The sequence below is a fragment of the Eleutherodactylus coqui genome, chromosome 7 (genome assembly GCF_035609145.1).
Source record: "Eleutherodactylus coqui strain aEleCoq1 chromosome 7, aEleCoq1.hap1, whole genome shotgun sequence".
Taxonomy (NCBI): Eukaryota; Metazoa; Chordata; class Amphibia; order Anura; family Eleutherodactylidae; genus Eleutherodactylus; species Eleutherodactylus coqui.
The window spans coordinates 183,425,540-183,437,991 of NC_089843.1; the positions used below are offsets into that span (position 1 = coordinate 183,425,540).

The following is a 12,452-nucleotide window of genomic DNA, read 5'->3' on the forward strand; positions in this document are numbered from 1 at the left end:
CATAGAATTTTTTAGGAGCACCAGATCACTATGCCGGTTTGAAGAACAAAAAAGATCTCTGAACCTTAAAGCACAGTTATGTAAAAGCGAGTCTCCTAAGACCACTCATGTAACGTGCTAGTTGTCTAATGGAGTATATCCCTGATTTTTGTAAATAAAGGGATTTTGTCATCAGGTTCATGCTTTTTGAAGCACTGGCAGCATATACCCAAGACATGGATAATCCTGTTAATGTGTTTCAGAATAAGTAAACTTTGACTCAGAGCTAATCACAGAGTCACAAGGGTAGGCCATGCTGGACTCTTCCTGCCTACATTATATGGAGTGACAGTTCTCTCTCTATACACAAGTAGGGGGAGAACAGTCAGTCTTCAGGGCGCAATCCTGTGACTCGGAGCTGAGCTCCAAGTCAAACTTTAAAGGGTAATTATTCTGAAATACTGCGGTGTTTCGGAATACAACACCCACAGTGAGAACAGGAATCCATGTCCTAGGTTCATGCTGCCCCATTGGTCGGGCAGCATGATCCTAAAGACAGCATCCCTTTAAGAAGTAAAAATGAATTTTCTGTTCACACTACTGTCATGGCTTCTGTAGTTAGAAAAAACACAACTACCACGATAGATCTATTTTCAAATGGGTCCCAATGACCCAGTAACTAATAATTTGACCCTTTAGGTTTACATTAAGGTTCCAGTCAGGGGCGTAACTATAGGGGGATGCGGTTGAATCCAGGCCCATGAGACTTAGGGGGCCCATAGAGCCTCTCCTCTCCATATAGGGAGCCCAGTACTATGAATAAAGCATCACAGTTGGGGACCCTGTTACAGATTTGGCATTGGGTTTCAGAAGCTTCAAGTTACACCTTTGGTTCCAGTGGTTTGATGGCAAGCATATCAATGCCGACTACACTATTCTTTACCTTAAAAAACAGCTGCGGAATGGAAAATCAAAACTATGTGAAATCTGTGAGCTGTTAAACTAGTAAGTAACAAGGAAACATAATCAAGGTGACTGAGAGGGAAGGTGATGGTTAGAAAATTGAATTTTTTACTTTAAAAATGATTTACACCAAAACGTAAAATCGGCAATATTCTAGCAAATCAGAAGCTAGAGAAACACGATTTGTTTCCTCAAGTTTTAGAGCTACAGATGTAGCAGCTGTTAAACAAATGACCATGCTGCACTGTGGTGTGAATGTAGTGCATCTACATGGTTTATTTAGACTTAATATGTGCTATATAAATAGCGTAGAGTTGTGAACTACCTTCAACATATTAAATTAATAGCATACTCCAATGAACATTCATTTGGCACTTGCCACATCTGTATTGGTATTTTCCAGTTTTGTTGCATTGGCCATTTAATAGTAATCACCGTTATTAGTATAGTGCATACATATTATGCAGCACTTTACATTACTTAATATTACGGGCCCCCATTAGCATACAGAATTTTCTTTAAATTCACCTTTTAGCATGCTTTTGGAGTGTGTGTGGAAACCCACTTAAACATGGGGTCACAGAGGTGAGGAAAAAGAAAAAAACAAACATTCACTGAAAAAGCCAAAAATACCTGAAGGTCTGCAAAGCAGACACGGTCGCCATAGGCACGATCGCCATAAGGCAGGCACAATCGCCACCGGCACAATCGCCGTAGGGCAGGCGCAATGGCCTTAAGCCCTGAGGATATGTAGTCAGCCAGACAATAATGTGTGGAGGAGCAACTTGTTCCTGGCAAGCTAATATGCAGTCACCCACTCAACCCAGCCCAGAATGGGGAGGAGTGACTGCATATACTAAAAGCCTGCACATGTGAACGATACCAAAGATGTCAGCCATAGATAGGTGGTGACCCACCATACAGGATATCAACCCTGGCTGATATGACAGCGGGTTGCCCTGTATCTCTAAGGTGGGCCACACTGGCTGACATCTTGGGCTCCCCCACCAACTAGCAAACTACATACAAAAGTACTAATGCATACTGATAAAATGCGGGTGTTAGTACTGCATTTTGGCCAAAAAGCATAGGCTGACGGACCGCGTCGAGGTCACACCGCTTCCGTCAGTACCTACGCTAACTCACGATAAATTACATAAAATCACAGAGGTGAGGAAAAAGAAAAAAACAAACATTCACTGAAAAAGCCAAAAATACCTGAAGGTCTGCAAAGCAGACACGGTCGCCATAGGCACGATCGCCATAAGGCAGGCACAATCGCCACCGGCACAATCGCCGTAGGGCAGGCGCAATGGCCTTAAGCCCTGAGGATATGTAGTCAGCCAGACAATAATGTGTGGAGGAGCAACTTGTTCCTGAGTGGGTGACTGCATATTAGCTTGCCAGGAACAAGTTGCTCCTCCACACATTATTGTCTGGCTGACTACATATCCTCAGGGCTTAAGGCCATTGCGCCTGCCCTACGGCGATTGTGCCGGTGGCGATTGTGCCTGCCTTATGGTGATCGTGCCTATGGCGACCGTGTCTGCTTTGCAGACCTTCAGGTATTTTTGGCTTTTTCAGGTCACTTAAACATGGGGAGAGCATACAAACTCCATGCAGATGTTGTCCTTAGCTGGATTTAAACCTAGGAGCTCAGCGCTACAAGGTAACAGTCCTAACCACTGAGCAACAGTGAAGCAATATTGATTGGCACTTTTGAAATGGAATCTCCGAAAGTAACAGTAAAGCTGTAACCTTGCTTGTGACAGAACATACTGAGAGAATGACAGATTACCATTAGCAACAGGAAGCGCAGACATATCGGCTGTCAGCTTTTCAGATTCTATCTTTATAGAAAAAGTCAAGTGTAACAAAAAGGAAAAAAAGATGCCGATTTTTCTGTAAGATGAACAATCAAAATGTGTCTACTGGTTTAATTCCTGATTTACTAGTTGTATATTTTGGAATGAAATGTTAGTTTTCAGATTGGTGATTGGGTAACACTGATTTCATTTCATACCTGTACTCCATTAAGGGATGCTACTCCCATATATAAGAAGACTCCATACAGAACAGGCATCGGGATAAACTAGAAGATAGAAAGAAACACATAAAAAATATTCAAATACAAATAATACAAACATTTGATGGTATCAATAAAATAATAAACATCATTAGCACGCAGTCTATTGGGCTGCTTTCACATCTGAGTCAGGGATTCCGTTTTCCTGCTCCATTTGGGGAGTAGGAAAGGGGAATCCTCTGGCCGAACGGGATCCGTTTTATGATGGCACCGAACAGCATAAAATGTACCCTGTTGACTATAATGGGGTCTGTTTGGTTTCCACTCAGCTGCTAGGCTTCATTCCGGTCAAATACGCTGCATGCAGTGCTTTTTCTTCTGGTATTTTGTGCCAAATCTGCGACAAAACCCACAAACTGAGGTTCCAACACAGATGTGAAAGCTACAAAGGTCTTATTCACAGTGAACATTTATCACCAATCCCCAAAACAAGTGATAAATATGTGATCCCTGAGACCTGTGCCAGATACAAAAATTGTGGATTCGACCCTCTTTTATTCCTCACTGTACAAACACTGGTAGACTTAATGGAAGGGTGGACACGCACTCACTCTGCTGCTCCACACTATGTCTGCTGTACTCAGCTGTCTCCACGAGTCCCATAGACTTTGACAGCAGTGACACCAATGCATGCTCTACTACTGCCTCATACTGCTGTACTGCAATGCGAAGAAGCAAAGGACTCAGGACCCCCATTCTAGTGATGGATGCGATCCTGTAATCACACATTTATAACTCTTTAAAGCTACCTTCTCTGCTGCGAAACTGAAATGCAGTATGACTGGATAAAAGTGGGGGTTCTCCACCACCTTCCAGATCTGTTATTGCACCTGTATATACAGGAAGGCAGAAGGATAAAAAAGGCAGTGGAGTAAACCCAAAGGTGTCAGAAGCCTAAGTCCTAGGTGTATGACCAGGACTCAAACAGCCTCGTGGGGGGGTTATAGAAAGCAGGTGGTGGAGGTGCGTCCAGCCTGTTACACTCACCAATGGTATATGCAAAAACAAAAAACTGTATTTTGGCACAACTCTGCAATGAAAGTTGGGAGGTAATAGGATGAAATATCTAATTTCTCTTTTGTTTAGTGAGTTAAAAACCTGCAAAAGATACTTTTCGGGGGGGAACCCCTTTATCAGTCAATCTGGGAGATAGATCACTCTTGGGAGTGCAGAAGTATGGACCAAAAAATGCTGGTGACACCAGAAGTGGAGCGGACCGGGGCTATGACACCAGGATCAGTGGAAGGGCCAGGTAGTAGGGTTTAAAGGGGAGTCAGATTGGTGGGCTGGCACATGCGCAATGGAAAGTGGGGGTGTTTTTGCTTGTATACAGAAAGACGTTACATTAACAAAGGTAAGGCTATAATATCATTGAAAAAAATTGGCATAAGCCACCATTTTTTTGCCTTTTGTCATGGATGCCAGTCATGCATCTAATGATAATTGTTATTAATGCAAGAAAAAAATGTTACATTAACGGCTTGTTCTATCAGATGATTGCCACGGCAACTGAAAACAAGGCATTCGGCTATTATTGTTGGGGAATTTATAAGCAGCGACATATTTGCCCTATAGCATGGCATTTATTGAAATGAATAATCAATTGTGTAAGACATGGCTGTGCTATCTACTCTAAACTGGGGGGGGGGGGTCACTGTTTTCAGCAGTTTTCTATATGCTCTAGTGCTGTTATCATGGTGGCACAAAGCCTTTAAATGGATGCTTCACACTCATTTCCCATTCAACACTGATTGTGTATCGATGCTACCACAAAGAAAGGGGGAGAAGGGACTTGTTATTTGTATAGCGCCAACTTATTCCACAGCGCTTTTAGGTAATTTTTTTTTAGTACTGGGTACTCATTTTACCGACTTCGGAAGGATGGAAGGCTGAGTCAACCCTGAGCTGGCCACCTGAACCATGCGGAAATTGAGCCTGCAACTTCAGGTCATGAGCGAGAGCTTAGGACTGCATACTGCTGCCTTAACACTCTGCGCCACACGAGGCCCATAGAAGCAACATTTAAACATTGATGTTTTGTACTGTGACTTCAGAAAGTGACCTTTTAATAACTAACAAATAAAATGATGATGTTAACAGTACAAGCTTTCAAAGCTATTTAGGCATTTTCATCAGACCTGGTATATTAATATATTTTGATATATTATACTCTGATGAAGAGGCCTGTGTTGGAATCTCCAGTAAGAGGTTCCGTCGGAGGTCCGGCTCAAAATACCGGAAGAAAAAGTGCTGCATGCAGGGCTTTTTCTTCTGTCCAAAAGCCAAGCTATAATGAGGTCAATCCGGCACTGTTCGTTTCCATCCAGAGACAGAGCCATTCGGCCATGGGGATTCCCCTGTCCTGCTCCCCGAATGCAGTAGGAAAGCGCAAACCCGAGCGCAGGTGTGAAACCACCCTAAGCAGCATGGAAAGCTTGCATTGTTAGTACCAGCCATTAAAAGGTATCATACCTACAAGACAATTTTGTTTCTCTTAATGACAGGAATAACATTTTGTTCTACTGCATAACACGGTACAAAACTCTGTTCTTGTCTCAGAAAGTAGGGCACAGATGTATTACAACGTCTTTTCCACTGTATTCAACATCGAAAAGCCCAACAACCACAAAATCACAAAGTTAAACACTTTATTAAGTTATTAAAGTTTAGTCTTTGATCGCTAGGATCTCATTTCCAAGGCATGCCGTTATTGCTCCTTGCACTCAGCGAGATCACTAACTCCCAACTGGACCAGAAATTACTTTGCACAATAAGTTGATTAATCCTTGTGACCTTGACAACAAAGCTGTATAGTGCTTGAGTCAGGAGCTGATAACGATGTTTACTAGTAGTAAATGAAGTGTGTTTTAATGCTAAACCACCTTATAATATTAGCCAAAAGCTAGTCAAGATAGATTATAGTAGTTTGTTCATTACTTGAGCATGCATATTTTTAGTTTACCACTTGGTGGCAGTAACAACACACTTGAATTTTGACAAAACTGCTAGCAAATGGGCAAACTTTGTAAACCTATACATCCAAGCGTCCAACGTTTCCTTCCATTCCATTCAGTGTCCATTCAGTTGACCAGCATTATACTGGACGAAAAAGTCCTTCTGGCATTTTGTGCGACGGAATCTCTGAACGGAAGTTCAAGGGCAGATGTGAACCTGGCCTAACATTATAGATCTTGAGCTGAGAGAACGTGATACTGAAAGCCCTTCTATGTTCAAGGATACATAGTATAACATATGCAGCCATCAAAGACCAATAAATGATACATAGAGTATTTTAGCAATACCTTAATGTTCCAGGTTAAGTCAGCATACCACAGTAATAATGCAAACAGCACTGGAACAGACAGACCTCAATGATAGAGCATGTGTAACAAGCTGTACTAGAGTCCAGTACAGTATTAACATTAGATATTGAGTCTTGTAAGGATGGAAGGGGTATATTTTAGGATCTTCTATGAAAGCACCAACATTGTCCTAACTATAGGGGCTGTACAGCTTTCAGTCCCATCAGGGCCATGGTGACTTGGGAACAACAGCACCCCTATAATATAAGAGCAAAGCAATGTTCTGTCATATGGTTGAACCATGTAATGAATGACCCATTTCAAAGTGTATAAAAATCCTATAAAGCACATTTTGTGTAGAACAGCAAGTAATAGTTTCGAAATGGGTCCTGGAACAGACTTTGGAAACTTGAAGACTAGTAAAGGAACATTATGATACGTAGCAGTGAATACAGTACTATGGTGTTTGACATAAAGCCAATAGATAACGAAAGAGATATGTTATCTATTAAAAGGTAAGTGTAGTTTCATATTTAACTATTTCCTATAGGAACATTTCTTGTACTCTGTTGTCCCTGCATATTATTAAGATTGATTCTTCTTCTGTTGGCCTTTTAGTGTCTAACTTTCGGACCTATACATCATCATAGAAAGACGATGGCTCCAACTAGTCAGCTTTTGGTAGTTAGAGTGATATCTATCTTTGCTCTTCCAGATCTTATTAGTGAGTGGGAAAATGTCCCAATACTCCCCCAAGCAGATATTAGGGGTAAAGTAAAATTGAGAATAATGGCTTTCAACATGCTCAATCCTTTGTTCCCACAGGAGGTAAGCTGGCACCACACCAGAGGAGTATGGCATCAGCCTATTGCCCCCTCCACATTGCCAACACGTATCGAGCCTAACCAAGTGTACATGCGTATGATGGGAACCGGGAGGAATAGCTATCTGAATATGTGTTCGACCAACAATTATTTGTAGGCACCTATAATGTAGATAGAAGAGTTAATCTAAACCTAGATAGTAGAGATTTAGAAAAAACATATAGGCTGGATTAAGACAAACAGTTTTTGGTGCAATTTAGGGTCCTTTTAACTTTGAATGGTTTCGATCTATTTACATGGAAAAAAGTGTTGGATGCTTAAGTGCCTGACAGTCGTCTCGGTGACAAGTGCTCCTGTGCCTTCACTCACCTACACTCACAGTAAACAGATAGTCGTTCATAGGTGAGTGACTGTCTGTTTACATGGGCCGATCATCATTAGATTTTTAGGCATACAGAAACTGAACGACAAACGGATACACCGGGGTCGGAGCAGAAGCGTTGCTCCAGCCTTGTGTAGTGGCCGGCGCTCAGAATTGCAAGCTCAGCTCTCATTGAAATCAATGGGAGCTGAACTTGTAATTTCAAGTGGGGTCTATTGATTTCAATGAAAGCTGTGCCTACAATTACAAGTGCTGGCCACTACACAAGGGTCGGAGCAGTGCTTCTACTACAACCCCGGAGTATCCTGGCGGGCGCTGCTTGGATAACCCCTTCAATGTAGCTCTTTTTAACTAGAATAGATTTAAGAGGAAGGAAAAGAATAAAGGATGAACTTGTACTTCTACTTTCATTTGCATCCATTTCTGTGTGGGTGCAAGAAACTGCATCAAAATCTGCATGTTTGTCTCTGGTCTTATGCATATACAAGTAATTTCACATGATTTGTTAAAAATTCCCAGCAGTACCTTATATGTCTAATAGAGTACAAAGACACTTTATTTACCTTTAGTATAGGTGCCATGAAAACAGATATACCAGTCAGTAGGAACACCATAACTCCAGTAACCCGTTGTTCTCTGCAACCAACAAACATATGATGACCTTAAAAACATAACATTTACATTTTTGGGGGGGAGGGGTTAATAAAGAAAAAAAGCTTAGAAAAATATTTTTCTAAATAAACTGTATGGGCATTTAAAGTAATCTCCTAGTTAGGATATACTTCGGTAAAAGTATTAGTGAACTTCATTATGGACAATTTTCTTAATCTACTTAGCTATGCTTGGCCTATTAAAAATAACTGTACGTGGAGAAAGAAGCCATTGGGTCCAACTGTGCTGTATAGCCTAGTATCCTAACCTGTAGTACCATATCCTAGGGGTAACATTCCATGTGTCTAGAGGATATTTGTACTGTCAGGTGGCATAGCGTAGAATCGTAGGGATTTATTTAAGTAAGGGGTATTTGGCTTAGGAATGCTCAAAACACAATTTCCTAATATTTTAATCAAGTCAAACCAGACTATGGATATTTTTTAACCTCTTAGGGACAAGGATATTTTGGCCCTAAAGGACCAGACACTTTTTTGGGATTTTATCCATGTGGTGGTTTTACTGTCCTATTTTTTTCTTCAGCTACCAAAATTAGTTTTGCTGCATTTTTTTTCTGTGACATATAGGGTGATTTTTTAATATACTTTTTTACTGAATTATTCTCATTTTTTAGTTTTATTAGGGGTAAAAAAAAACTTTAAAAAAACATTGTTTTACATTTATAGTTTGTATATTTATGCTAAAATAAAGAACAGGAATGAGTTCCTCATTTTGTTTCATATATTTTGATATATAATTTGTATAGTTTCGGATTCTAGGGTGCATATGGTGACGGTTTTGGTTTCTTTTATATATATATTATTATTTTTTTTCATCTTATTCTGTAATTTTTTTAAACTTATTTTTGTAATTATTTTTTTAACATCTATATCCCCTATGACATCATAAAAAACCTGTGGTAGATGTGGCAGCCATAGGAGCAGCATCCATAGGAGCCCCAGTTATAGGAAAAAAACATCCCTATAGTTGGACAGTAGTCATTAACAGAGCTAATCTGGGTCTTCTAGGACCCTGCAGCTGTGCTGTGGCAGGTGGCACTTGGAGGTCACGTAATCACCAGGCCGAATAGCGTAAGTCGCACTTCTGCTTTCCCTCCTCACTTGCAGAAGAGAAGGCAGAAGCAGTTAAAAAACACTCTCCTCCTGGGTCCTCAGCTGTAACTAACAGCCGAGGACCTGACCTGCTGCTGCTACATTGCAGAAGCTTTAATCCCACCCCGTATTTTTACCATCAGCTGCCATTAAAGCCCAGGATATAGTGCTGAAAATTTACGGTGCTTGGTCCTTAATGACTTAAAGCAAGGCAGTCAAACAACGGACAATATGGATATAATTTCTGGATCTTTTGGAACCAGGTATTTAAATGCCAACTCTCATAGTTTTTGCATTCGTGTGTGTGTTATGCCTTACCTTACTCCCAAGAACTTAGGTTGCTCGCCAGGAGCAGATGTCTCAGTTTCCATTTTCAAGCTGTCGATGTGAGCAATGGAGATGACAGTTGCAGCTACATACCAAGGAAGGCCCATAAAAGAACACACAATCATGAGGACTGCCACCCAGAACAAGTCCAAGTGATACCCTGCTCCTTTCTAAAGGCAAAAGCAGAAAAACATATTTTGGTAGAAAGAAAACATTCTCTTTAGCATTATAGCGGGGCAGATGAGGATATGTCCGGACCAGTTATGTTACATTCATGTTATCAGAGAGAATCTTTTAACATACAGCCATTGTTCTCAATGAAATGCCACTATATAATAAGACAGATACATAATAAGAAATCTGAGTGTTCAGGAAGCGGCAGGTAACATTAGCCACAATGTAGTCTCAGGTGAGCGAATGTATTTGCAGAATGAAAAAGACTCTTAGTTAAGGATTTTGAGTAATGATGGGTGGCCCAGATTTACTCTTTATGTTGTGTATTTCTTCAAAGGACTGCATAGACTAAATGACCTGAATGTGATCTGCAGAAGAAGCCTTCCTGTATACTAAGAACACACTACACATCAGTTCCACACTGCTAAACCAGAACAATCCGCCTTTCTATAACTTGGACAAAAGCAACTAGGCTCACTGCTAACTTTATTGTGAAAAACCAATAAAATTAATTAACATTTGTACTGATTAATTTTTTAAAAAAGTGAATGATAAAATAAATTCAAGGGCCGTTATAAATTTATGGTGAAATATTTAATTTCCACCATAAACATAACATTTTAAACATAGAATGTTATAGTTGGAAGGGATCTCCAGGGTCATCGGGTCCAACCCCCTGTTCAGTGCAGGATCACTAAATCATCCCGGACTGATGTCTGTCCAGCCTTTGTTTGAACACTTCCATAACTGACTTTTTGTCTCGTCTCTATAACAAGGGCGGAGCTCTCTGAGGGCTTATTTTTTGCGACACGAGCTGTAGTTTTTATTGGTACCATTTTGGGGTACACACATTTTTTTATCATTTTATTTGCGTTTTTTTGGGAGGCAAAATACTAAAAATTAGCATTTTGCCTCAGTTTTTTAGCATTTTTTAAACTCTTTTTGCTGTGCAGAATAAAAAAGCATGTTCAATGTATTGTACGCATTGTTACGGATGCGTCGATACCAAATATGTGGGATTTTAAATTTTTTATGCTAATATGAGAAAATGCATAAAAAAGGGTATTTTACTTTTTATTTACATTTTTATTTTTTGTACTTAATTTTTCTCTTCTTTTTACACAATCTGTGTCCCTCTGAGGACTTACACAGCAGGACTGCAGATCGCTACGATAAGGCATGGCAGGACTTCTCTCCTGCCATGACTTATCACTTACTATAGCGATCACAGGCTATGGCAATACAGAACGCCGGTATGTGGCGTCCTGTTGCCATAGGAACCAGCCGGGCTCTCGCGATATTATCGCGAGAGCCGGCTGGAATCACAGAGGGAGAGCGCTTGCTCTGTGAACCCTTTTCCTGCCGCAATCTACTTAGATCGCGGCAGGGAAGGGGTTAACAGCAGGGGGGGGCGCATCTCCGATGCCCCCCGCTGTCGCAGCGGGACGCCGGCTACTAGTGACAGCCGGCTCCCGCTGCGGGATAGGGTGAGATCTGCTATGATATCGCACTATCCCTATGACGTAGGGGGACGTCATTTTGCGGGAAGTATCCTGCTCCCATGACGTACCCTAATGTCATGGGGCGGGAAGGGGTTAATATTCTTATTGCATAGTGAGAATCGTGATTCAGAACATATATATTGTCTCAAATCCATGCACATAAACATGAAAGTGCCACAGTTTCATTAGGGATAATGTTGTTTACTTTTAAAATTACTTTATTTACGCTAAAATTAAGTACAGGAATGGGTTCCTCATTTTGATTCAGAAATTTGGTATATAATTTGTATAGTCTCAGATTATGGAGCACATATGGCGACGGGTAAGTTTGGCATCGGCGGTGGGTAGTTTTTTGGTTTTTTTCTTTTACTTATTTTTGTAACTATTGTTTTTTACATCTATGTCCCCATGATGTTATATAAGACCTCTGGTCATCTTTCACATTGTTCTTCTTTTTAATTTCACACTTTTCCACTGTAACTGAGACATGCATAGGAGCAGCATCCATTGGAGCCCAAGTTACAAGGGAAAAAATCCCCAGGTAGTAACAGTAACTGCAAAGACCCTGTAGCTCTGTCGTGGTAAAGAGCACCCAGCAGTCACATAATCGCCGGGTCAAATAGTGGAAGCGACCACTCGGTTTTCTCTATTCTCTACATAAGCACTCAATGAGCACTATGTAACCTGCAAAAGAAAGGCAGGCCGTTAAAAAACTCTTATGCCTTCTCCTCAGAGTTTCAGCTGTCAGCGACAGCTGAGGACCCTGTCTGCTCATTAGAATGCAGGAGTGGAAGCTTTAATCCTGCCCTGTATTTTTACTATCGGCCAGGATTAAAGCCCAGGACCAAGTGCCGTAAATTTACAGTGTTTGGTCCTTAATGGTTAAATATACGAACCATTCAGAAATAATTTGGATCATGCAGTGTATATCCAAATGCCTCTCATCACTGGACCTTAAACACCATGCACTGTAGTTGTATTTAAGGGCTGGGAACATACATTTCCATGTTCCCTTCAGTCTACGCCAACTAATTTTTTGGTACATGTAATAAGAACTTCTAGTAGAGAAGTCAAAGCTGAGGATGGAATTGCAAGCTACTGGTGAAATCTCCAGTAATACAACCCTACTGCATGTATGGAAACAGCACGG

At 40.9% G+C, this 12,452-nt stretch overlaps 1 protein-coding gene across 3 annotated transcripts in view; it reads right to left on the bottom strand.

The window, feature by feature from the left end:
* The window catches only part of SLC4A4 (solute carrier family 4 member 4), a 319,472-nt gene that overhangs the window by 25,816 nt on the left and 281,204 nt on the right, over positions 1 to 12,452 (bottom strand). For all 3 annotated transcript variants that reach the window (XM_066574071.1, XM_066574073.1, XM_066574072.1), the window contains exons 19-21: positions 9,618 to 9,796; positions 8,100 to 8,172; positions 2,966 to 3,034 (exon numbers count right to left, since the gene is read on the bottom strand). In XM_066574071.1, coding sequence (XP_066430168.1) covers positions 2,966 to 3,034; positions 8,100 to 8,172; positions 9,618 to 9,796 — 321 coding nt within the window. The remainder of the gene's footprint in view (positions 1 to 2,965; positions 3,035 to 8,099; positions 8,173 to 9,617; positions 9,797 to 12,452) is intronic.